Genomic DNA, 26,487 nt, shown 5'->3' on the forward strand with positions numbered 1-26,487 from the left:
AAATTGGAGAATCCATCTTTGTATTTTTGAATCCGTTTCCTGATTGTACTAACGAATAGCTAGTTGAGGCTGTTTCGCCACACCTTTTTATTATATACTTCGTGATTATATATTATTATTCAAAGGAGAACATGAATGTAAGAACAAGAAGAACTTTATCCCTTCTTATATCTTTGAAGTATATCACAATGACTATGATAGATAAACTGAAGAGGCACTGTGATAAACAAAATTCAATATATATTTAATATTTTTCTTGAGAAATAGGTACTTACCTGGGCCTTTAATAATACGCTACAACTGTAGCCTTGAGGGAGAGGAAGAAAAAACAAAAACAAAGAGAATACTGAATTATGGACCACTCAGAAGTCACCATGAGATGGAGCAACGTAATTGCTGCCATTTTTAATGAAATCACCGAAAAAGATGTCAATTAGAGCTCTAGATCCAATTGGCTGAGAATATGGTGCCATATGAGAAGCGTTGGAAATGCCAGCAAACATCAAGTTGCCTTCTTGTTTGACCGTACCATATGTAGTACCATCAACACCGTAGTTGGCATATTCAATATCACTGCTGAAGCCTGGACTCAATTTGTCACCCCAAGTTAATACACTGACCATTTTTTCCAAACCCTTGATATTACAAATAATATCATTTTCGCCAGCAGCAATCAAGATAGGAATTTTAGACAAAATATATGGCAATTTGAAAAATGCAGGGTATGAATAATAGTTAACCAAGTTTTCACCGACCGTACCAGAATCACAATCGGACCAGTTCTTGGCAGTTTTAAGGTTTAAAGCTTCATCTATGGTTGCCAGATTAAGAAAATCATTAATTTGTTGATGGTTTGGTGGAAAGCTATTTGAACCACATAAAGAAGAATCTCTCAATCTGAAATCATAAACATTTATGCATAGCTCGTCTTCTGGTTTACTTGTATCGTAAGTGGCAAGGAGAAACTCATTTAAAAGTTGAATGCATTCGTAAGATTCCACCTTGTTATCATCAGTTTCGAAATCATTTTCGCCTTCATATTCACCGTTAGCTTCAATTTCCTTAATAACGCTCGCCCATAATTGTTGATTAGATTCGTAAGTTTGAATACATTCTTGGATTTCATCCTGAGCTTCATCAGCATCACTTTGACTGATAATGTTATTCTCCACTCCAAATTCAAACAAAGCAGATTGTTGAACATCAGGATAAATATACCCGTTAAAAATAAGCAAACCCTTGAGATTGATATCAGTCTCTTCAGCTAGAATCTTGGCTCCGAAGTATGGAATATACTGTCCAGCATAGCTTTCACCACTCAAATAGAGGTCTTTGGCCTTATCTTCTGGGAAAACTTCAAAGTAGTTCTTCAAGAAGGTCATCATGTTGGCGGCAATATCTTTCAATTCTGAGGAATAATCATTGGAGTCACTGAAACCAACACCACCCGGTTGATCAATGAAAACCAAGTCACCTTCTTCTATCCAGGTGCCTGGACTATAAACAACTTCATCATTATCATTGAGAGTAAGCGGACCATTTTCAGCCAAAGCACCCGCCATCGAAGAGCAACCAGGTCCACCATTAAACCACAAGATTAACCTGTCACTGGAAGCAGACTCGGTTTGATTTTTAGAGAATTTCCAGAAGAAGTAATCTTCATCAACATTTTCTTCAGCTTGTATGTAACCAGCATGCATTTCTGGAACAAACTTTGGATCCATCTTATCTAAACCAGGAAGATTTTTAACCGAATAATCATCAGCACATGTGGCTCTTTTTAATATTTTGTTTTGCTTGAACAAAGCTTCAGTCAATGGTAAAGCATAAGCCGCTTGTAAAATAAACAACAATGAAATAAGGAAACCGATCTTGAACATCGTGACTCAGAAATGATTATTACTTCTTTATGAGATGTGTAAAAATAAGAAGAAGAAATCAAATGAAAATTTAAGGATTCACACAAGGTATTTATAATCTAAATTATGGATCTATGATATATAGGCTTCTTCAGGGTCCTGCATGCCAAGGAACCATATTTTTAGTGCCGCAGTGAGGTACACGATTTGATGAATCGAAAACAGTATTCCTGGAGATAATTGGAGATTTTGATTTGGAATTGATTACTGAAATGGATACAAAAATAATAACAGCAATAGCAATAAAGAACATTGTGATTTGCATACATTGTTGTCAGAGTGTACCGAGATGGCAGCTCTTTATACTATGGATATCAGATTCGTGACGAATATTGCTCTGTACATTGCTTTAGTATGGCGCCAGTAGTGTATTATCACTGAGAAATGTATATGACTATCACTGAGAAATGTACATGACTATTAAGCAACTTTTTAATGAATGCCTCATCTAATTCTTCCACCTTAGAACCCAATGATGCTTAATTGGATAATTATGGCACACACGTGTTGATTCTCATGTTAATCAAAGGATTGAAAGACTTATCTTGTAATCCCAACTGTTGAACTGGTTCTATTAGAGGATGGTTGCTGGAGGCTTTGACCAAGGATTTTATCATAGTCAACATACTGGAGACCATATCTCTGAGTTTGTTGAGCTCATTGATAGTGACAAATTAAGAGTTGTTGTTGTTGGCTTCGTGGTGAGTTGCAATTGGAGCTGACTCGGCGATAACTTTGTTGGAGGTTGTAATGGATTCAGGATTCATGATCGTAATAGACGGATAACTAAATGTCGGTTTATAGATATTAATTTAATGGTAATAATAAGTATAAAGTAAATGTAAATGTTTCATAGTATATAAACAGGGATTTGGTTGTAAGTCTTGATGGTTCTATATACATGATAGTAGTGACTATTAATCATTAAAACCTACAGAAGTAGTGGAAGTGCTTGTGGTTATACGCCATTGGCCATCTAGCCATGTTAGGAGGTCTGTACTACTGACAGACTGACACCAACTACTTGTTATTGTATGGAATTAAACAAAATAAATTGATCGAGAAAGTATGAATAGTGTGTAGGTTTAAAGCGTGAATATCTAAAGTAATATCTAAAATAATGTGATGTAATAGAAGGTAGTAAGAATTAATAGGATTTACAACATTAGCAACCTTAGAATGATCATTACTATAGTAACATATACCGCCAGTATTGTTCATTCATTACCTAATCAATTAATCATAGACAACCCAGAACTACCCTTTCTTGTATTCTATCCTTGACTAATTTATTTTCCCTAGACACTATATCTACAATTTCAGCTACTATGGAAAAATTCGGTCATACCAAAAAAGCCAACCTTGTTGCTAACACTGCTACCACCAAAAAATCAAGTTAATATTACAACTATGATGCAATGGTAGTAAAGATACCTTAATCATGACTTATGCTACAAGCTGAATTACCAGGTATTATGAATTAGTTCTTTACTTTCTCTGCAAATATTTTGAATGACAACTTTTCTTTTTTTTAAGAAAAACTACGAAAATAGAGCGAGATTAAAAAAAATTAAAAACTAATAGTAGAAAAGAAGCAGAAAAACTAAAATGAAATGCAAGAAAGATGGAACATTAACAGAGAAATGTATAATAAAAAGATTTAATTATCGCCATATGATTTAGCAACATATGTTGTACCATCAAGAGAGTAATCATCAAAAAACAAGTCAATAGCAGCTCTGGAGGCGACAGCATGGTCATACGGAACCATGTGAGAAGCACCTGCAATTTTGGCTAACCATAAGCCATCTTCATACTTGGCTTGACCAAAGACAGTGCTATTATCAGCGATGGTGAGATCGCCCCAATTAACCCCATTACTGTATCCAGGAGTAGACTTGGAACCCCAAGTTAATTTGTTGACCATGTCTTGCATACCATAAATATTACACACAAGATCATTTTCACCAACCATTAACATGATCTTGACCTTACTCAAAATGTATGGTAATTTGAAGAAGGCAGGATAAGAGTTGTGGTTCACTAGAGCATTGTATGGGGCATCAGCACATTCGGTCCATTTTTGAGACCCATCAAGGTGCAAATCAGCGTAAACGCTCTGCTCATTAAGGAAAGTGTTCAAGGCAGGTTCTTCAACTGGCCAGTTCATCCCACACGCTGGATAGGAATCTCTCAAGCTAAAATCATATTGATTGAGGCATTGTTGATCGGTTGGCGCTGATTTATCCAATGTCATATCTAAAAGAGCTTCTAAAATACTTGAACAATCATCATCCTCAACCTTATTAGAGTCAGACCCATCGGTGCTCTCATATTCACCAGTTTGTTCCATAGTTTTGAAAATTGAAGCATATTCTTCCTGGGTTTGGGCAATGGTTGTGTTACAGGCAGCAATCATTTGTTGCACTTTTCTGGAGTTGTATTGAGCGTCGGTGATGAGTTTATTATCAAGGGCATAATCAAAGATAGATAAGTTCTGAACATCAGGGTAAATGTAACCATTAATCATGATTAAACCTTTTAAGTTATACTTGTCTGCTGCTTGAGTCAAAATTCTGGCCCCAAAATAAGGAATGTATTGGCCAGCATAACTTTCGCCACCCAAATAAATTTCTTTGCCCAAATCTTCAGGAAAAAGGGCAAAATATTTTTCAAAGAAAGTAAGCATGTCGTCTGCAATTTTGTTTAATTCAGAGTCAGGTTGTTCAGTCTCACTGAAACCAGTACCAGCTGGTTGGTCAACGTAGACAAGATCACCGGTTTCTAACCAAGTACCTTTTTTGTATTCAAGCTTTCCTTCCTGATTAACAAATAATGGTCCACTTTCCAAAAGGGCACCATCCATCGAAGAACATCCTGGACCACCATTGTACCAAAAAATCAATCTATTATTATTAGATGCTTGAGTTTTATTGAATCTGAAAAAAAAGTACTTTTCATCAATACTTTGGTCAATATCAACATAGCCAGCAAACATTTGAGGAATTTGTTCTGTTGGAATACCATCCAAACTTGGAAGGGTGGAAACTGCGTAGTCCTGGGCAGTATAAGACTCTCTTTTATTAAGCAACTGTTTGCCTATGAGGTAGTCGGTGATGACTGCAGCTCTTGCTATGCATTGTAAAATCGTAAGTACCGCAATATATTGAAATTTAAGAAACATCATTGCTAAAATAAAATATAATATAATTGCTAATAAGTTTAAATGGAAATAAAAATATGAATATCTACAGGAAGATTCAAAGGTATTTATAGCTACTAATATCAATATAAAATTGTTGGCGCCGGGACTTGGCGCCGTTCACATTATTCGTGGATCCACGGCGAATTCTATATGCAAGCCCTGTCAATGTTGTCCCTATACTCCAGAAAGTAGAAAGATTTAAATCATTATCGCTTGAAAAAAAAAAAAATTAAACATTACAAAAAAATATTTAGGAAATTTATCAAGTGGTTAATTAGAGTGGAATAATAATAAAAAAATAATAATACAAGGTGAGGAAGCGAAAAAAAATAAAATTGAACGCCTAATCTTCAACTGCTGATTCACTAAATACAGGTTGTGTATGTAAGGCAGGAAGCCCTTTAACAATTGAATCTCCCCCAGCCTTCAAGCCTATGAAGAGCAAACAATCCCTTGCTTGGTCTACTGCTTTCATTAGTTCATCTTCATCAGTTATTGTCCAGCTTCCACCCCCATCTGTTTGAAAAGATTTTTTCTGATTTTGCAATTTCAACATATGGCGAGGATCACCATTAGAGGAGGATACAACCAATAAGGTAGAATCAGGTAAAGATGAGATGACTTTCTCAATACGGTCTGATAAATTTTTATAAATGATGGTTGGGCTGATCTTTTCTTTTTCGGTATCCTGGCTCTTCTCGTCCGCTGGTTCACCATTCTTAGTATCTGGTTTTTCCGACCATCCAAATTCGAATTCGGCTTCTCTAAGCAGTCCAAGAAACAAATCATAGTTGTTAATATTTTGGACCAATGTATCAACGACCTCGTCATCATTTTCTGCTCTCATTCTTTCTCCAAAGTTTAGGTTATGAGGGCTTCCAACAATTGGTCCAGATTTTTTATAATCAACAACCAAGGTCTTTCTTAATCTAGATTTCAAATCATCAAAATTATGTTCCTGGCTGGTGTCCTTAGCTTGGTTGTCACCAACACAGCGATCAATAAGCTTAGAATTGATTCGACTAAAAATTTCGACCGTGCTACTGAAAGTTTTACCGAATTCTATGCCATTTTGCAACTTTAGTTTGACAAGGTCCATGCATGCTTTAGCGTCCTCAACAGAGTCATGTCCTTTCAAGTTATTTTGAATTTCTCTATTCAAAAATTTCTGAACTAGCCACTTCAATGAAGGCTTCAACGGATGGCCATATGTATGATCATATATCAAGGCAGTATCAACGATAGTCTTATGCTTGATTTGAAGGACATTCAAATCAGACTCCAAAGAATGACCAATTAAAACATCATCCGCACTAACGATGGAGAGAATCTTTTTTTGAATCTCACTGCGAGTGGTTGTAACGCCACGGAGTAAATCTTCAGTAATACCAGAATATTTAGTCACATAGTCAGTTATTTCTTCGTCTGGTTTCACAAGCTCATCAATCAAAATCTCATTATTGAAGTTAATCAAAGAAACTCTAGTAAGGACTTTTATAGATCCAGCAAGACACATTTCACAATCCACGGCAAAAGTTTTAGACCCCTCATGTTCGAAAACTTCAGTTTCTACCCAGCCATCCGAGCTGGACTTAAACTCCAATTCTTCAATTAGCTCACATTGATCACTGGTAGATTTTTCTTTCAATAAAGAGTGAATAGGATACTTGTTAGCAATCGCTTGGCCAACAGTCAATATCAAATCATGTAGAGTAATACCAACTTGCTTCTGTTGTTTCTGGACCGCCTTACGCTTCGTTCTAGTCATTGGAACATTAACCAAGGTATGAAAGGTAGAATATAATTTCTGCTTGGAACCTGGTGATTTTGCAGGCCAGGCATATTTAAAAAAATCTTTGAACGGTTTGAGATTCTTATCAATTTCATTTGCCTGAATGAGTTGAGGACTAATAGCATCCTTTTTGATCCCAAAATCAGAACCGCGGATACCAGGAACACACAAAAAAACAGCCTTTTTAATATTCAAGTGATTTTGAAGGCTTAACCACCTGATATTCGAAGGCAATTCATTGAAAATGAATAAAATCAAGTCCCTAATATCAGAAATGGATATCTTGCGGGAAACAAGGTTTGGATCAATGACAAGTTCTGCTGGCTTGGATCTCTTTTTTTTTTGGAAGAGACGGCAACGGTCTGAACACTTGATCTTCTTCTTCTTCTTCGGTTATTTCCTTTAACAGTAGTGCTATTGGAGTCTGCTTTTACCGGACTCTTAGCAATGGAACTTTTGATCATCGACACCATTTGCTTCCGGTCGATATCGGTGGAAATACTTAACCTAGCAACCTCATTTTGCACCCCGGAAGCATCAAAAGTTTTCTCAGTTCCCATAATTCAAGTTACCTGGAGGTGAATAACGGCAGACAAAAATGTGCAATACTGACGTTGTTGCCTCGCCTTTTCTCCCACCAGAAGCCGCTTGGGGTCTTTGTTTCCAGAGTTCCCAATTACACAACAACAGCAGAAAAAAAAAGATGTGTCACATGCGTGTCACATGTGCAACACGACAGCTGTGAATTTTCATGCCAGACGAACAACAAGATCGATCACCCTTTGCTGTTGTGCTGTTATAGCGCTGACAAAATAACAAGTTTTCACTGACATTGGTATCATAGGAACGAACGATGTCTGTGCAGCGTGCCATCAAGTCCATGTTTAATGGCCCAAAGAAAGGCGAAACATTCGAGTTGAAATCAGCTTTGGTATCTCAATACCCCAATGAAAGAAAAGAAGGTATTAAGCGTGTTATCAAGGCTATGACCGTTGGCAAAGACGTTAGTGCCTTGTTCCCTGATGTTTTGAAAAATATTGCCACCAGAGACTTGGAGCAAAAGAAGTTGGTCTATCTATATCTAATGAATTATGCTAAAACAAACCCAGAATTATGTATCTTAGCTGTCAACACTTTTGTTCAAGACACTGAGGACCCAAATCCTTTGGTAAGAGCTCTTGCCATCAGGACGATGGGTTGTATCAGGGTTAACAAAATGGTCGATTATATGCACATACCATTGAAAAGAACGCTTAGTGATGATAACCCGTATGTTCGTAAAACTGCAGCAGTTTGTGTGGCCAAGCTCTTTGATTTAAACAAGGAAATGTGCATTGAACAAGGATTCTTGGATCATTTGAAAAGATTGATCGATGACTCTAACCCTGCGGTGGTGTCCAATGCCATAAATGCTTTGAGTGAAATTAATCAAATGGATCCAACCCAGGATGCTTTAAAAATCGATGGCGCATTATTGAAGAAGATTCTTATGGCACTTAATGAATGTACCGAATGGGGTAGGATTACTATTCTTACTGCGTTAGCTGACTATCATTCAACTTCAAGCATCGAAGCTTCTCACATCATTGAAAGAGTTGTTCCCCAATTGCAGCACGCAAATCCTTCGGTAGTTCTCACTTCCATTAAGACTATTTTGAGCCATATTGATAAATTGGATGGTGCCCAGTATAATGTGACTATCAAGAAGTTGTCAGCTCCTTTGATTTCTTTGATTTCCAGCTCACCAGAGATTCAGTTCATTAGTTTGAGAAATATTAGAATTATTTTGGAAAAATACCCTGATTTGTTGTCCAAAGAATTGAGAATTTTCTACATTAAATACAACGATCCGTTATACTTGAAGTTGGAAAAAGTTGAAATAATGGTCAGATTAGCCAACATGCAAAACTATAAGATCTTACTTAATGAATTGAAGGAATATTCTATGGAAATTGATTATGAATTTGTTAAAAGATCAGTCATAGCTATCGGCCAAGTTGCCATCAAATTAGGAGAGACCGCAACGGCGAAGGCAATTGAAATATTAATAGAACTAATCAATACCAGAAGTGAATATGTTTTGAATGAGGTTTTCATGGTTTTGAAGGATATTTTGAGAAAATTCCCAAATAATAGCAGATTCTTGGGTCTTATAATTCCTGTCATAGTTTCAAATTACCAACAGTTGGATGACTCAAATGCCATTGCAAGCTTCATTTGGCTTCTTGGTGAATATCCAAAGAATTTTGGAGTTGATTTGGATTCTATTTTGCCTAATTACTATCAAAATGATAATTTAGACAACTACTTCAACAATGATGATGATTACACCATACAATTACAATTATTAATTACTATTGTCAGAATTAACATCATTAAACAATCTTCACTGAGCCAAAACTTTTTACAAAAAACTTTGACAATATGTACCGAAAAATCCGATAACCCAGATATCAGAGATCGAGCCTTCATTTATTGGAGATTGTTGTCAAGTAATAACACAACAGTCATTAACAATATTGTTCAAAAACCCTTGCCAATAATTGATTCTACCATTCCAAAGATTCCTCAATATAAGGTTGATGAGCTAGTCTCCGAATTAGGTACCTTAAGTTCTATTTATCACGAACCAGCCTCAGAATTCATGGACAACTACCACAAATTTCATGTCTCTAGAACCGGAAATAATATTGCCAGTAAGAACATAGATGAATTACAGCAGATTGCCAAGAATGAAATTGTTAACAAAGCGGTCAAGTCGGAAACATTATTAGACTTTGATGATGAACCAGAATACGAAGACGTAAACACCACATCTGCTAATTCTGAAACAAATACTTCCTCTACTACTGCAAGTGCAAATGTTTTGAATGAATTGAATGACTTGTTTAACTTTAATGCCTCTCCAGTGGCGTCACAAAGACAGGTATCGAGTGATGGCAAATCAAATGACGATATAATGGGTCTTTTCAGCACCGGGACTGCTGGTGTTGCCAATGGTTTGCAAAATTTGAACTTAAATAGTCAAAGCTCACTTAATAATAGTGTCTCAACTCAAAGCCAACCCCAGCCCGGCTCTCAAAAACCAAGTGATGATTTATTGAATTTGTTTTAATAGTGGGATACAGATATAGAGATTGTTTGTTCAAGCGTTCTTTTTTTTTTTTTTTTTTCTTTTGTTATTTAGTCAACTCTTAACCCATAAGATGATGAGAATTCTAAAATAATTTTATATTGTTCTACTTGTGTACTTAATAAAAATGTAAATAAAGGATAGGGAAATTTATAAAACTTTAACAAAAAGCAGAGAAAGATAGCAAAAAAAACAAACAATTAAACAATAAAAAGCACATCAATAACGATTATTCGTCATCTATTCTCAAATAATCAGATTTGTTAGTGAATTTTGAGAACAAAATAACTGCCCAGGACACCACCAAACAGACACAAATTACCACTAGGAACCCGGTACTAAATTTACCTAAACTGTACTCTGAGTTCAAATTTGGGAACTGAATAACATTTCCTTCTCCAGTGGTAGCATTTTTATAGTTTCCAAACAAATAATTAAGCACAGATCTTGAACTGTATGAATGATCGTAAGGAACCATGTGGGATGAATTGTAAATCTCCATGAGGGTCAAGTTTCTTTCAGATTTTACTTGCCCAAAGTTCTCGCCATTGAGCATCATACTGAAATATTTAGTTGAAGAGGACCAGCCAGTTTGGTTACCCCATTTTAAGGAATCAGTGATATTTTCAACCCCAAGATGATTACAAATAATGTCGTTACCACCGTTAAACAAAACAATAGGGATTTTATCAAGCAAGCTTTCTAAGAAGAAATAAGATGGTGTAGTATTAAAGTTGACAAGAGAACTAGAGACATTGCCATCACATTCACTCCAAGAAGTCTCTGATTCAATATTCAAGTGCTGAAGCACCGTATCGTTTTGAAGCCACAGGGTCACCTGTGGCAAATCGAATGGCCACTCCATTCCACATGAAGGATAAGGAGATTGTAGAGTATAATCGTACATGTTGTGACATGTGTATGAATCATTTGATGATTGTCTGGTGACATTTAAAAGTTGATCAAGAATTTCATCTGTACAAATCGGATGCGAAAACGTGAAAACAGTTTCATTGGATGGTTTCCGAAGAACTGATTCACAAGCCAAATGTGGCTTATAGACTGTATTCAATTGAGTACTATCTGAAGAATTAAGGAGACCCTTACTTAAAGCAAACGGAATATAGGACAATGCCTGCACATCTGGATAAATGTAACCATTCCCTATGAGTAAACCTTGCAAGTTGACAGACTTATTTGATATAAGTATTTCTGGGATTTTGAGATCAATATCTTCGTTTGTCAGTGGCTGTATCTTTAAATCATTGACCATATAGTTCATTTCCATAACTTTGGCCAAATGTGCATTATTTTCAAGAATTCCGTGGGCAAAATAAGGAATATATTGGCCAGCATAACTTTCGCCAGCTAAGTAAATTTCCTTATCTGAATAGTAATCAAATATTTCCACAAAATTACTGTAGAAATTCCAGAAATCGGAAGTAGCCTGATTCAAATCAGCTGCATAGGTCCCGTTAGTGGTTGACAAGCCTGTGCCCTTTGGCTGATCAATAAATAGTAAGTCTGCATCATGAAGCCATGTTCCTTCATTGTACTCCAATTGGCCATCTGGAAGAACCCTGAATGGCCCTACTTCCATAAGTGCACCATCCATTGATGAGCAACCAGGACCACCATTAAGCCAAATAACAAGCTTGTCATGCTTTACAGCTCTCAGCTGGAATAACCAAAAGAAAATCTTCGAAGAGTCTTCAGTACTAATATCTAATTGACCTGCATACATGGTTGGTTGGTTCTCGTTTGATATGCCATCGATCCCAGGTAAAGTATCCACCCGATACTTATCTGCTGCCTGTGAGTTTATAGTATAGAAGCTTGGTGACCCAAGTGCCCCAATTGATAAAAGAAATAGTATTTGTAATATAAGCATATTCGGCACAGTTATTTCTAGCCAATGTCTTATCTATAACTGGCTACAAAAAAAAAACTCAAAAGGAATCTACTCTATACTATCTGAGGGTTTATTACAATGCTAAATTTCTGTTTCAAATCTTACACGTGACTGTCTGACCAAACTCTCCCGGAAAAACCCCGTTGAGGCCCTCCGCCGCGGCCATCTCCGCAAGCAACCGGCGTGGTTCGGCGAGAGGCTCCAATCCAAGGGCAAACGTCCCATAATGAACTCCCATCGTCTTCTTAGCATTAAAAAAAGATGCCACCTTCACAACTTCTGTAGGTGACATGTGGTGATGGTTGGTGACTTTACTGGTAGTGTACTGTCCAATTGGTGCAAGTATTAGAGAAATCGGTTGGTTCGCACAATACTGTGATTTGATGGACTCAAAGAGATCCTGTTGATATCCAGTATCTCCCATGTGGTACAATACTGGTTTTTGATCTTTGAAAAGTATAAAGGAGCACCACAAGGAATTATTAAAGTCTATAAACCAGTTGCCCAGCCAATGCTTTGCAGGACAACAGGCAACTTCCCAATGCTCATCAAGACGTTGTCGCTGCCACCAAGACATCTCAATGATTTTAGAAGATTCCACGCCATTTGACTTTAGTTGCAGTCCCACTCCATCTGGCACTACCCAGAGTGTGTTTTTCTTGGTGCTTAGTTTCTTTATACTGTCAGGTTCTAGATGATCTGGGTGATTATGACTGACAAGGACAATATCGGGTGTTGGAAGATCTTCAATTTGAGCAGGTGATGGAGTAAGTCTCTTTGGACCAAACCTCTTATTAATAATATGATCATTGAAAACGGGATCTGTCAAAATATTTTTGTCCGAAATTTGAATGTAAGCAGAAGACTGACCAAGCCATGTAAACACCAAACGTGAGCTCAAGGGAGGGATACTATGGTATCTATTTGCAACCATCTCGTCACTGTCCTCAGGATTTATATCATTCTTTATTTTCGAGTTATTGAACATTAAAAAGAAGTCCGGCTTGTATATAGGCATGTGAAGTCTCCAAGCCGTACTGTTTTCCACATTCACAATATTCTTGACGCTAAAAAGTTTGCGAACTTGATTATATGCGAAATGAAATAGTGTTTCATGCTCATATTCATAAAATGGGTTCTGGTACCTTCCTAATACTACTAATGGACCGAATCTTGCCACACCATCTTTATCCTGATGGTACTTCTTGGTACGCTTTTCTATTTCTGAGTTAGTCTTGTATACGACAATAGCAGCATAAATCAGATAGGATGAGATTAATCCAAGAGCTATTTTGCTCTTCAATGAGAGGCGCTCGAGAAACATTCAATGGGATGTATCTGTTTCTGAATTATACTTCAACTGCAATTTATTAGTAAATATGTCACTACGGGATTTTTCTATTTTTTTCGTATACAAAAAAAAAATTACTTTTTTCACACAAATCCAATTGGGTGAGTATTCTACATCCCTTTTCTTCTCTTGAAAACGTCTGATTGAGCGGATATGAACGTATATTGCTACTAATAATAATAGCAATTCATTGCTATTTAGTGTTCATAATATCCCTTAAAATGATCCCAAGCTGACAGGTAGTTGTAGTGAAGTAATTATATCAGGCTTATACTTTAAATTATCCATAGACCAATGCAAAGGGCGCAGATAAGCAATAGCTACTGGAATAAACACTAATTACTCATTTCATTCCTCCCCAAATGTGAGGACCTTTTAAAGTAATGAAATTTGCAGTTGTTTTCTTTTGGGAATAATTATTCCCATCTGAAAAAAAAAAAAGCTCTCGCCGGAATGTATCAAACACAGATTAAATTCAATTTGTATAAGTGACAAGCACTGATTGAGTTCTGTTTTCTCTTTTTGCTCCTTCACCACCTCTCAGGGTGGCATTACTTTAAAGTAGTAAGAAAAATAAGCGATTAAGGTGAAACCCCAAGAGAAACCTCTATAATGTTCAAGTGCATTGAGATGTTATTGCATATTTGCGTTTCTTAGGAAAAACTACACAGCCTAAGATTACCTACAATAAAGAAGGGAATGTGGTCCATAACTATTATAATAGTTGATAATCATAGTTGCTATACTTTCCACAGGCCAAGTAAACTATAATTATTATGTTATACTTTTATTTTATACCACCAAAGAGAAAAAAGCAGTCAAACTCCGCAGCAACCAATTTTTTGACTGTTTCTTTTTTCCTGGCCATTATCAGTATCAATAACTATCACAAACCTTTCGGTTAACTGGGACTTTTTTGGATTCCATACAATATTATTGTGATTTATACTATATATTATAGTATACGAGATATACATATCTCATATAAAGCTTTTCGGAAACTGCTCATAGCTGTTGTAATTCTGACATATGATTTGACCTTCATCCAAATGTTTTCTCGTCATCACCATAATGATCTTATCCTATTCGATGTCCGTTTGAAATCAACATTCAAGGATATGATTCTCCTAAAGGGCTCAGAAGTGGATTCCCCGGCATATCTTGTGGAAGGATCAGTGGTTTTCTCGTTGGCCGCCCCGATTCCTGTAAAGAAAGTGACCCTTCGGCTCACAGGAACCTTCAAACTTGAATTCTTTGAAGTCATCAAGGAAAATGGATCTCAGCATTCAATTCCGGTGAAAGAAGAAAAGGCATTATTTCATTGCTATTGGGAAAACTTGTTGGTTGATTCGCAGGGAGAAATCAAGATCCTTGATGGGCAACAAGTTCATGGTGCAACTAATCAACAAGATAATGCCACTGATAATATCAATGCTGAAGATGATAATAACAATAGTGTTCCTGAAGTTGATTTAGAGAATTCAACTTATATTTCTGATTTGAACCTATCAGATTCTGGCCCTGAATCGCACAAAATGGCAAGTATTCGCAAAAATAAGTCGTCAAGTGCTTTGAACTTGGGTTTCAAAACTAAGACTTTCATGAAGTATTCACACTCAAGTTCAAACTTGATCACCCTTTCAGACTCTTCGAATGTCTTTGGAACTCCATTTCATGAACTTAGCAAACTTAACGATGAAGCATTAGAAGGTAAGACTTTTATGTTGCCAGCGGGAAACTATGATTTACCATTCAAGATAATCATCCCGGGAACTATAAGCGAAACGGTAGAAGGGCTAAAGGGTGGATCTATTCTATATAAATTCCAAGCCACTCTACAAAAGGGAAATACAAATCATACCTATCAGCCAAACTTGAAGTTCTACAAGTCTTCTGGTCATACTGGTAGTAACAAGATTACAAAAAATAGATATGTCAGGGTTTTCAGAACGTTACCACCAGAAACATTACTAGTACCAGAATCATTATCAATAAGCAATATATGGCCCTCCAAGGTTCAGTATGCCATGAGCATTTTGTCAAAGCACGTCTCCATTGGTTCCAAGTTTGCCATCGATATCAAACTTATCCCATTGATGAAATATTTACGACTAGGAAAAATAAGCTTGAGCGTTATTGAATATTATGCCTATAAAGGAAAAGGCAACGAAATTTATGATGATAACCATAGAGTGGTGCACAAGATTATCGAACCGAGTATTGATGATGATTTGTACAAACTACACACGGACCAAATTGATGACGCTGGAGATATGGAAAATCAAGAAGCTGAAAGTGCTACAACAAATGTTGCAAAAATGGCTTCTAGTGATGATGAAGTAGATACCATAATTAAAATTAATCAAGACAGTTGGCAGGTGAAAACATTTCTCCAAATACCATCGAAATTGAAAGATGTAACTCAAGATTGCGATTTGAAGAATGATCTCATCAAGGTTCGTCATAAACTTAAGCTAAAAGTCAGTCTAATGAACCCTGACTCACACGTTAGTGAGCTTCGAGCAAATCTACCTATTGTGCTATTTATAAACCCCAATGTCAATGTTTATGGTAGATACGTGGCAATGGATAACACTGGGAAAACTCATTTCCGTTCCCTTGAGGATTCTTTATTTACTATGGGTCCTTCATCAGACTCTGAGGGTGCCAGACCGACAAGTCCTGGGATCATTGGTGATAATGCTCTAGGTGGGCTAAACCAAAATGATCCATATTCCGAAAATTCCATGCTTAGGAATAACAATGGCCATTTGTTTCTAAATGAGCTTTCTGTTCCACCAGACTATCAGCATCATGTCTACGATAGGAAATTTGATCCTAATAAGCCAGCCTTTCCAGAAGATTCTTTACAGCTGACAAATGGTCAAAGTGATGATGATTTGAGATTTTCTACGGAAAGACAGAGGGAGGATGCGTCAGATTCAACTAGTACACCAGTACCTGGAACTCATACAGACCCGTCTCCCTCAACAGGGGGTTTGACGCCTTCATCATCCAGCACTCACCCATTGATTCGAAAAGTTTCCATAGAACAACTTTCAAAGGTACCTAGTTATCATGAAGCAATAGAGGGGTTTAATTCCCTGTTCAACAATTTCCAGTTAGCCCCATTGTACGAATCAGAGAGAGCAGCCGGCGCGGAGCACAGTAACCCACATGGAAGTAGACCTGGCCAGTAAAACGAAACAATCAATAATTCCGGATTATATGCTGCACGAAATTTTTATAAACTATATTTGTCTTACATTTTTTTTTTTCTCTAGTTCAAGGGTAAAGGTATCATATTCGTTTCATTTCTTTTCATTTCATTTCATCTCATTTATTATTATTATTATTATTATCATCGTCATTATTTCCTACTAAACAAACAGAGAATTATAATTTGCGATTTTCTGATTATATTATACAAAATGTCACATCGAATTTTATCTACTCAAAATGAGGTGAAAAAAAATATTGAGATATACTACAATAACAATTCGAGCATGTCATCAAGGTTGTGAAATTAGGAAATTCGAAAACGATGGTGCGATTCTAATTTATTATTGATAGCCACGTTTTTAGGTGGTTTTTTTTTTTTTTTACTATTGCCATGTTGGGAGGTCATCTCTGCGGGTAATGTCGGTTTCCTGCTTGACATGAAAATCTCCTATGTTTCTTTGAATGGGTCACCTACTCCTCGATTTTTTTAATTATTTGGTTATTTAATAACTAATTTTCCACATTGGTACTCAAGAAAATTGCAGACTTCTCCGTAAATCATGCCATTTAAGGACTCGCTGGAAAATCCATTTGTCAAAAGACTTTTGGAGATCCAAACTAGCGAAGAGACCTACCCGAGCAAATGGGACAAATTGATTAGATACGGAAAATTATTGGTGACCCAGAGATTGAATGGTTTCACAAATTTCGAAAAGCTCATTCTCAAAGAACCCAAAGATTGCTCTATTGTTAGTAGATATTCCCAAGTTGAAAGGTTTGAAATAACCAGAAGGTCCACAGGCTTGACGATTGACGAAATATACCTAAATGTTTTGAGGATTCCTCATCCTATGCGGCGATTTATCGAAAAATCAAAAAATATCGATATTTCCGAAAACTGCAAGAACTTGAACTTTGAAAATCTTGAGGAAAAGGCAGACTATTTGAGAAACATTGAAGATAACTTGTCAAAGCTCCCGGTGATTGTGTTAATCCACGGACTTGGCGGTCAGACATCACAATTCGAAGAGCTATTGATGCTATTATCTCAAAGTTGTGACTGTTTCGCCGTTGATTTACCGGGGTTTGGGCATTCTAGATTTACTGATGAGGTTGGGAATTCTATGATCAAACATAGCAAAGAAGATGCAAAAAATTTGAAACAGTCGATGCTGAAGATGACATGGGAAGATTTTCAGACAGATAGAATCGTGGAAATCTTGGAAAATGTTGTAATGAATGACAAAAAACTTCAAAATAGAAAGCTCGTGTTGATTGGTCATTCTATGGGTACCCATATTGTTTTGAAACTTAGTCGCCTGTTGAACCTGTTGACCACAGAAAAGAAGGTAGAGTCCATAGTATTGTTGTCACCGCCAGATATCAGCAATACATTGGGTATTCCTAAGTCTTTATTCTCTACATCAAACTTCTTAATCAGGATATTCATCTATTTTCCGTTCATTTTGAATTTATTGCGGGTGTATGACCGACTAGGAGGACTTTATTCTGGCTCAGTGCTACGAATGGTTGGTAGTCAAGCTTCGATTTACACTAAGGTTAAGCAGATTAGATGGAATTTAGATAGCGATAGTAAGGCTTGGCTAAGATATGTCGAAGGATTTCAAAGAGTCGGGAAATCGCAATTTATCGCCAGCATGTCGAGTTTTAAGAATGATGACGATAAACTGAAAGTGCTAATTCTTTGCGGTGAAGAGGATCAAGCAACCCCCATTAATAAAGGTTTGAGACATATGAAAGAAATCGCAGATAATATTAAAGTCCCAGTGGAAACAGTGGCGATTCACAATTGTGGGCATTCGATAGTATTGGAGAAACCTGAATTTGTTAGTGGAATGATTCTTAAGTTTCTTATGAATAATATAGATGCGAAGTTGGACCCATCATTTGTGTTAACTTTGAAAGCAATCATCAATGGGGATAAATGGGGACTTAAGAATTTGGATAAATGGAAGTCAATTCAGAATGTCAGCGATATAATTATCAACGCCAATACTAATAATATCTCGCCATTGTTAGCAATGAAAACTTTGAGAAATAATGACCCGGCACATTCGCCAGAAATTTTAGAGAACACTAGACCAGATATTATAGGGATCATTGATATTTCAGCGACAGGCACCAGTAATTCTTACGATCCAAAGGCTTTCAAAAGAATCAAGTACCATAAATTGGCAACAATTTCGAAAATTCCTCCCGATACCAGATTAATCAGACTGTTCAACGACTTGGTGACTAGCATTTTAAAGGAGTACTACCATGGGAACTCTGGCAACAATGTGATTCTGAAGGATGGGCCATTTATTGCAGTGCATTGTCACTATGGTTTCAACCGTACAGGTTATTTGCTCTGCAGCTATCTTATTGAACACTTGGAATGGACGGTAAAAGATGCTTTGGAAGCCTTTACCACTGCCAGACCACCGGGAATTCGTCATCCTCACTTTATTGATAGTTTGTATCTTACTTATGAAGATTAGGATAGAATAATGTATTTGTAATTGGTGTGCTTTATGTAATGTATACTCAAACAAACCACCTGGATGGTACTGCTCTTAATAAGCGCATACGCCACAATAATCGTGCCATAATAAATTTCCCGCGGGCGTATAAAAACTCCGCCGTGCCCTGCTCATCTCATCCCATCGCCCTTGTTATACATGTTTACATAAATAAACACCGTACTGTTACACAAAGTCTCTACTAAATATGTCCTTATCAAAACAATTGTTATCTCAAAGAACCCGCCCTTCATGTTACTTATTCCTTCTCTACATCACTGGTGCCATGACCTTGCCATTTGTCTTTACCGCCTACAAGACGCCATTTGATCAAAGCTCCAAAGGGGTCTACGCCCATGAACACTACTGGAGAATCCAGAGACAATAAAATAAACAAATCAAAACAATAATAATGATCAACAGAATCCTATCAACCAACAACTAGGCGCTGTTATCTGCGGATTCCATACAATTGGCTCACATACACGTCGTACGTTTAAGTGCTGCTGTTGATCTAGCTTTTTTGGGTTTGATCCCATTAGCTCCAAGTCCATATTCCATATTCCACCTTATAAACGCAATCAGACAACATACAGCTGTTGATGTTCTAGATATAATCTTTCCTTTTCTCTTTCTACTTTCTACTTCAACTTTCTCTGGGCAATTATAATTGATAAATTGGGTTTCTTTCTGGTAATAACATAATTTTAATAAAGGTTTTTTTCAACAAAATATTTGTTTATTGTTAATGTAGGCTTTCCACCAGTTCACTTACTCTATATTGATTAACGTACTCGCCCTATTGGGCGTTGGTTAACCAATTGGCATTCAGTATGAATTGAGGTACAGCGGTATAAAAATTGGATCCATGAGTATATTATCGACATATATAATGTATATTCTTGCATTTAAAGGCATCAGCCTAAATGAAAGAATAAATCAGTTAAATTCTGACAATAAGATCTATGAGCAGGGGTTAGTAAACACTTAGCTTTGTGAGAAGAGCTGAGAAAACTAAACCATTCTTGTTTAAACCAAGAATTATTTCCTTCTCAAGATAACAATTGAAACAAATTCGGTACCATTCTCATGAGACAAATCACATCAAGTCCCAACAGTAAAATAATATTTCTGAAGGGTCAGTGGATTGACAGAGTTTTTAATCATAGAAAACCTTCATCGTGACAATCTTTCATCAACATTTCAACATACCCTTTACTATCATCATGATAACAAATTATCCGTTTTTGCTTCTTTAGAGCTTCACAAAAAAAAGCGTTTCAAGGTTAGTGAAAAAAATTTTCGCTGCCGGAAGATTTAAATACAGCCAGAGTGCGCGAAGCACTTACATTCTATGCGAGTCTCACATGGGAGTGTGAAAGACCCGCGTACCACCTCTTTCAATTGATCAAAATATTCCAAACTGTCTTCTATTGTAGTTTACAAAGCTTACCAAGCTTTATCAAATAATCAATTAAAGAAAACTAAATGAGCCGTCAGCCATCTATTATGGGTTTCTTTAAAAAACCTCAATCTGCAATCTCCTCCCCCATGAAAGTTGCAGATTCTGAGAAAAATCAAGAACATCAGTTGAAAGAAACTACTAAGATGGAACATTTCAAATTCACCAAATCTCAAGATACTCTTACAAATTATCGAAATTCTTCCGAAAAGCAATTGGTCCATGAAAAATTCAAAGAGAAACTAAAGCATCACAATACCAATGGTGTAAAAAGGAAAATATTAACAGAGGCCGCCATTGAAAACCAAGTGTTGCAGCCGAAGAAGAAATTAGCAAAGGCTAAGAAATTGACACCTTTAGAAACTCAAATTGTCGATCTAAAGCAGAAAAATATGGATAAGATCCTTGCCATCAACGTGGGCTATAAATACAAATTTTTTGGCCCAGATGCTAGAAAAGTTGCTGCAATTCTCAATATCATGGTTATTCCAGGTAAAGAATCAATTGATGGATCAAATCCCAATGACAAATTGTACGATAAATTAGCCTATTGCTCAATTCCTGATACCAGACTCCACATTCATTTGAAGAAATTGATTTCTCAAGGTTTGAAAGTAGGAGTTGTAGAGCAGACAGAAACTGCAGCAGTCAAATCGTTAAGTAGTGGCAAAAATTCATTATTTGAACGAAAATTAACAAATGTTTACACCAGTGCGACATATATTGAAGATGAAATGGAGGATGGAGTGTTTGGTACGAAAGGTGGTGATTGTGTTGTGGCGATAATGGAAGATAAAATCCCAGATTCCCATGGGTTATTGCAGATGTCCGTTGTGTCGGTGAACCCAGTTAACGGAGAAATTCTACATGATCATTTCCAAGATGATTTTTCAAGAAATGAGTTAGAGACTAGGTTATATCACCTCCAACCAAGTGAATATGTAGTTATGGATAATCTTTCTTCACGAACTCTTGATAAAATCAAGTTTTTTCAGAAGCTAAAACATAAGATTAGAATTAATCAGGTTATTTCATCGTTTGATTCCACTTTGACTACATATAATCACATTAATGATTTGACCGATTATTTCAAAGACATTCCTAATGATTCGAAGGCCGAATTGATTGATTTTGCCACCGCGTTGCCAGACCACACTCAATCGTGTTGTTGGTTATTGATCCAGTTTCTCAAGGAGTTTAATCTTGATGGGGTCTTCAAAGTCAAAATAAATTACAACCCATTTCAAGACTCAGTAGCGATGTTACTTAACTCCAATACCTTGGAATCTTTAGAGATTTTTCAGAATTCTACTAATGGCTCAGAAAGAGGCTCATTACTTGAACTATTAGACCACACGAAGACCGTTTTTGGCTATAGATTGTTAAAGCATTGGATAAGTAAACCTTTAATCAATAGAGAGATGATCGAAGAAAGATTGCAAGCCATTAGTGATATCAAAGCTAATTTTAGCAAAGGCGATTTATTCATGGAAAGTTTGAGCAATTTGCTCAGCGATTTACCAGATTTAGAAAAATATTTAAATAGATTGCATTACAAAAAATCCAATCGTAAAGAAATCTATTTGTTCTTGAAAAATATGGATAAAATCGTTGGAATACTACTGAACCCTATTGGCATTACCCAGATCAAATCACCATTACTCTTGAAATGTTTAACCAATTCTTGTCGAATTGTTAAAGAAAATTCTAAAATGGTGAAGGAGTTTCTTGAAGTGATTGATATTCAGGCAGCAATGAATTACAAAGAAAAGGATATCCAAATAGCCAAGTTCTTCAATAAAAAATTCGGTGATTACGGTGAAATTGAAACTGTGAGAAGCAAGATTCAGGAGATCGAAATTTCTTTAACAGAAGAATTGGTGAAAATTAGAGGGCTATTAGGTAAATCCTATTTGGAATACAAATCTGTCGCCAAAGAAGAATACCTCATTGAGATTGGCAGGAACTCGCTCAAAAAAATCCCGAAGGATTGGATTAAAATTAACGATACTAAGTCGGTGGTCAGATTCAGGTCACCAGAAGTTATCCAACTATTAAAACAACTCAATTTTCAAAGGGCTAAAGAGGTTGAAGTTTGTGAAAGTTTATTCATTCGTTTCTTGGGGAAAATTGATGGTTACTATTCAGAATTCCATTCAGTTATCAAGAATCTTGCAATCTTTGATTGTTTGTTCTCTTTGACTGCCGCTTCTTTTAGTGCTTATTCATATGTTCGTCCAAGCTTTGTTGATCAACAAATCATTAGTGTGAAAAATGGCAGACATCCAATCATAGAATCTTTAGTGAATAACTATATCGCCAATGATATTAATATGCGAGACTATAGATCCCGATCATTGGTCTTGACCGGTCCAAATATGGGGGGTAAATCATCTTATGTTAGGCAAATCGCTCTCATCGTCATTATGGCCCAGATTGGTGCTTACGTCCCTGCTGATCTGGCAGTCTTGAGCATTTTTGATGGTGTATTTACGAGAATGGGTTTCAATGATAATATTTTGAAAGGAGAATCGACATTCATGGTGGAAATGAGAGAATGCTTTAATATTCTCCAGCGCGTGACCAGCAAATCTTTGGTAATTCTTGATGAGGTTGGAAGAGGTACGGGAACCACTGATGGGATTTCAATAGCTTACAGTATTTTGGATTATTTGACAAATAATGAAGATAACAAGCTTCCATTCGTATTATTCATAACACATTATACTGAATTATGTGAGATTGAGAAGCAATACCCCAAACTAATCAAGAATGTCCACATGGATTACACAGAGTTCAAAGAAAATGAAGAGGACAATTTGGGAAATGTGGTGTTTTTGTACAAAGTAACTGATGGCTTTGCTAAAAACTCTTATGGTTTGAACGTTGCCAAACTTTGTTCGATTCCTGAACTGATTGTGAATCAAGCTTATGAAATTTCCAGATCGACAGAATCAAAAGTAAAAAAGAATAGAAACATTCACTGGGGTCTAAAATTTAGAGATTTGGTAAAAGATTCAATTTCTTGTGAGAGTACAGCAACCTACGGCTTCAAAGATAAAATACTGCAGCTCATGGATGAAGAAAATTACCTATGATATTTATCGTGACTCTGTTGATGATAATATGATGAAGGATTAACGAAAAAAATAAGAGCTCCAAATATTTTGCTGTTGGAATATCATTTTCTAGACTGAGAATATCTTTCAATGGTGTATATATGATGGTCTAAGAAGTCAGGATCAATAATGTGAAGGAGTAAAGACAGCATAGTGCATTTTTAGATACCAGAAGATATTTAGATGCCAAGTAAGCTTTCATTGATTTCCAACAGATGAACTCTACTACATGCATTGATTACTATGTACCACTATGTAACTCCCTATAATTGTCGATATCAAATATAAGGTTGTTGAATCTGCTGGATTGGCCAGAATTAATAAAAAAAAAAAAAAAAACAGCCTCAAATGGGTGGGGTAGCCTATCAAATTTGTGTATTTCTTTACATTCGAGATTATTTCCTAGAAAAACATTGGAAATGTCTCTATTTTATAATTCTAAAATAGTGCTCGGTTCAGTTCTTCACTAGGCTATAAGATTATTGATAGTTTCACAAGAAAAGCAGGCTATTATCACAAACTTGGTGACAGAAAATATACATTTTTTAGTCTCATGATAACGAAATATACCCCAGAAATATAATACATGTATTGAAGAAAATTTCTAATAGACACAACTAAACCAAATGAGGTGGAAGCAAAAAGTTTGGAATTGAGCTCTTGATGTAGTAAATATGACCGCATTCACCACAATGCATTTCACCTTCGGTTATCTGGGTCTCGATCAATAAAGTATGCAAGTCTTTCAACAATTGTTCGTTTTCAGGATCTTTTGGATCAACATTTTCTGGCTTAGTTGGCGGAAGTGAATCATTTCCCAAATCACCGGCAACAGCAATGATGGCTTCCCAATTAAGTCTATCAAGAATGTTGGCAAGAAATTCTGGGTTGAATTCAAGCTCTTCTTGTATAAGCTCACAGTTCTTATATTGTAATGGGAAGGCCTTGAGTGAGTTATCGCACTTCAGAATTGGGCATCTGACAAAGTTTGTAGTAAGAAACTTCATTCTTGTATATCTTTGGTCAATATTGTTGTAATCAATGATTGTTGGAGTATGATAGAACAATTCTTTAAGTAAAAAAAAAAAATTAAAATTTTCCAGCGATGACGGGGTGTTGCACCCCGCTGATCTAATGAAATTGTGTCATGTGCCGGAAAGGCAAAGTTTTAGGATCAACCGCTACGGATTTCCTCATTGGATCAATCCGTTGTTGACATTTCAGGGAATAAAAAAAAAAATGGCTACGATAGTAGATCAAATATACCGACCGTTGTACCACCCCAAAACGGCCAAGACAAGAAAAAAAAAAGTTATTACGAGGTGGCATCTACAACGGCAATTAACCCTAGATTTATTGCTATTGTTATTACTCTTTCTTAGACGAGCTATTGTGCTATCAGCTTGCCGGATCGTTGCTTACCGCTATCTAATAAAGTCCTCGATCAATCATGGCACCTAAATTCAAACTTCTGAAATCATTCTATGGCGCGACCCAGACTGCCCCAGACTTCTCCCAGCCCACGCTTGTGGCGGACGGCAATGATGATGAGGCTTACCAGACCCCATTTGCAAAACAATACCATCAAGATGAAGACTATTTTCCTTCAGATAGTGTAAATGTGTCACAGGAAACTCCGATCGACCAAGAAACTGTGCCTTCTCTTCCTGGAACACTGACGAGCCCACAGAAACCCAAGGTTCCTACTTTGGATCCCCTTAGTAGAGATGGGCTCCGTGAAACCCTGGGTAGCAAGACTGATTTCAAAGATGAAGCCAAGGATGAACCAACCCCTTTGCCTTCACCAAAAAAACCAACCTCACAGGGTGATACGTTGTTGTATCAAAAACATCGTAGGAACCAATCATCTATAAGTTTGATGAAGACTTATTCCAATGTTCCTGATTACCAAATTGGAGAATATAAACAATCGTCCGCACTACGAGGCAAACCACAGTATCATGTTAAGATTGTGGTGGTGGGTGATGGAGGTTGTGGTAAAACATGTCTTTTAGTATCATATTCCCAAGGTGAGTTTCCAACAGTCTACGTGCCAACAGTATTTGAGAATTATGTGGCACATGTGAAGACCCCTGAACAGGATACAGTCGAATTAGCACTCTGGGACACGGCTGGGCAAGAAGAATTCGATAGATTAAGACCACTATCATATCCAGATGCCGATGTATTTTTAATATGTTACTCTATGGATAGCCCTGTTTCCTTGAATAATGTCAAACAGAGCTGGTATCCTGAAGTGCAGCATTTTTGTCCAGGAGTGCCAACGATTCTTGTTGGATTGAAGTCTGATCTATACCAAGAAAAATCCACAGCTACAAAGATTGATCGAAAAATGACAAAACAGGTTGCCAAAGAGATTAATGCAGTAGCCCATATAGAATGCTCCTCAAAAACCATGTTCAATGTCAAAACAGTGTTTAATGTTGCGTTGGAAACGGTATTAAAGAAACTCAAACAACAACGAGTTTCTGAGAAGAGATCCTCTGTTATTGGTAAAATTAGCAGCTCCGCTAACAAGAAGTCTGCAATGACTTCCAAGAAGCTGGAGCCAATTTTACAATATGGTGCTTCTGCGTACTACGACAATCAGAATGAGCCGGTGAAGACTAGAAAACGGAAATGCGTAATTTTATAAAAAAAAAAAAAAAAAAAAAACATTGGATTTCTTTCATTTTACCCATTTTTTCTTTTTTTTCATTCATTTTTTTTTCTTCTGTTTTGTTTTTTTTTAACTTTCTTGCTCAATTAATATTTCTTCTATTTTTGCTTTTGTTATGTTGCTACGATCTCTATTCAAAACGTATTATTATTTCTACTTTTCTAATATTA

The 26,487-nt window shown here is 36.5% G+C and overlaps 12 protein-coding genes across 12 annotated transcripts; 6 read left to right on the forward strand and 6 right to left on the reverse strand. All coding sequences in view use genetic code 12, as the record gives it.

Moving 5' to 3' along the window:
- Positions 1–362: 362 nt before the first annotated feature.
- On the reverse strand, positions 363–1,880 carry DASC09_021900 (uncharacterized protein; the record flags this gene model as incomplete). Its single annotated transcript, XM_064995793.1, has 1 exon — positions 363–1,880. One exon carries the CDS (start codon positions 1,878–1,880, stop codon positions 363–365), a length of 1,518 nt encoding a protein of 505 aa, XP_064851865.1.
- Positions 1,881–3,579: 1,699 nt separating this feature from the next.
- Positions 3,580–5,106, reverse strand: DASC09_021910 (uncharacterized protein; the record flags this gene model as incomplete). The annotated part of the gene is made up of 1 exon (XM_064995794.1): positions 3,580–5,106. One exon carries the CDS (start codon positions 5,104–5,106, stop codon positions 3,580–3,582), a length of 1,527 nt encoding a protein of 508 aa, XP_064851866.1.
- A 361-nt stretch (positions 5,107–5,467) lies between these two features.
- Positions 5,468–7,476, reverse strand: RNH70 (Rnh70p; the record flags this gene model as incomplete). The annotated part of the gene is made up of 2 exons (XM_064995795.1): positions 5,468–7,249; positions 7,351–7,476. The coding sequence occupies 2 exons, from the start codon at positions 7,474–7,476 to the stop codon at positions 5,468–5,470; spliced, it is 1,908 nt and encodes a 635-aa protein (XP_064851867.1).
- A 293-nt stretch (positions 7,477–7,769) lies between these two features.
- Positions 7,770–10,031, forward strand: APL2 (Apl2p; the record flags this gene model as incomplete). The annotated part of the gene is made up of 1 exon (XM_064995796.1): positions 7,770–10,031. One exon carries the CDS (start codon positions 7,770–7,772, stop codon positions 10,029–10,031), a length of 2,262 nt encoding a protein of 753 aa, XP_064851868.1.
- A 247-nt stretch (positions 10,032–10,278) lies between these two features.
- DASC09_021940 (uncharacterized protein) lies at positions 10,279–11,940 on the reverse strand (the record flags this gene model as incomplete). The annotated part of the gene is made up of 1 exon (XM_064995797.1): positions 10,279–11,940. One exon carries the CDS (start codon positions 11,938–11,940, stop codon positions 10,279–10,281), a length of 1,662 nt encoding a protein of 553 aa, XP_064851869.1.
- Positions 11,941–12,055: 115 nt separating this feature from the next.
- Positions 12,056–13,285, reverse strand: FMP30 (N-acetylphosphatidylethanolamine-hydrolyzing phospholipase D; the record flags this gene model as incomplete). Its single annotated transcript, XM_064995798.1, has 1 exon — positions 12,056–13,285. One exon carries the CDS (start codon positions 13,283–13,285, stop codon positions 12,056–12,058), a length of 1,230 nt encoding a protein of 409 aa, XP_064851870.1.
- Positions 13,286–14,361: 1,076 nt separating this feature from the next.
- Positions 14,362–16,512, forward strand: ART5 (Art5p; the record flags this gene model as incomplete). The annotated part of the gene is made up of 1 exon (XM_064995799.1): positions 14,362–16,512. One exon carries the CDS (start codon positions 14,362–14,364, stop codon positions 16,510–16,512), a length of 2,151 nt encoding a protein of 716 aa, XP_064851871.1.
- A 582-nt stretch (positions 16,513–17,094) lies between these two features.
- Positions 17,095–19,035, forward strand: LDH1 (triacylglycerol lipase; the record flags this gene model as incomplete). The annotated part of the gene is made up of 1 exon (XM_064995800.1): positions 17,095–19,035. One exon carries the CDS (start codon positions 17,095–17,097, stop codon positions 19,033–19,035), a length of 1,941 nt encoding a protein of 646 aa, XP_064851872.1.
- Positions 19,036–19,264: 229 nt separating this feature from the next.
- On the forward strand, positions 19,265–19,444 carry DASC09_021980 (uncharacterized protein; the record flags this gene model as incomplete). Its single annotated transcript, XM_064995801.1, has 1 exon — positions 19,265–19,444. One exon carries the CDS (start codon positions 19,265–19,267, stop codon positions 19,442–19,444), a length of 180 nt encoding a protein of 59 aa, XP_064851873.1.
- A 1,100-nt stretch (positions 19,445–20,544) lies between these two features.
- On the forward strand, positions 20,545–23,616 carry MSH3 (mismatch repair protein MSH3; the record flags this gene model as incomplete). Its single annotated transcript, XM_064995802.1, has 1 exon — positions 20,545–23,616. The coding sequence occupies one exon, from the start codon at positions 20,545–20,547 to the stop codon at positions 23,614–23,616; it is 3,072 nt and encodes a 1,023-aa protein (XP_064851874.1).
- A 638-nt stretch (positions 23,617–24,254) lies between these two features.
- On the reverse strand, positions 24,255–24,644 carry TRM112 (RNA methylation protein TRM112; the record flags this gene model as incomplete). The annotated part of the gene is made up of 1 exon (XM_064995803.1): positions 24,255–24,644. One exon carries the CDS (start codon positions 24,642–24,644, stop codon positions 24,255–24,257), a length of 390 nt encoding a protein of 129 aa, XP_064851875.1.
- Positions 24,645–25,087: 443 nt separating this feature from the next.
- On the forward strand, positions 25,088–26,293 carry DASC09_022010 (Rho family GTPase; the record flags this gene model as incomplete). Its single annotated transcript, XM_064995804.1, has 1 exon — positions 25,088–26,293. One exon carries the CDS (start codon positions 25,088–25,090, stop codon positions 26,291–26,293), a length of 1,206 nt encoding a protein of 401 aa, XP_064851876.1.
- Positions 26,294–26,487: the final 194 nt, after the last annotated feature.

This window comes from Saccharomycopsis crataegensis, assembly GCF_037102585.1.
Source record: "Saccharomycopsis crataegensis DNA, jcf7180000000075, whole genome shotgun sequence".
Classification (NCBI taxonomy): Eukaryota; Fungi; Ascomycota; class Saccharomycetes; order Ascoideales; family Saccharomycopsidaceae; genus Saccharomycopsis; species Saccharomycopsis crataegensis.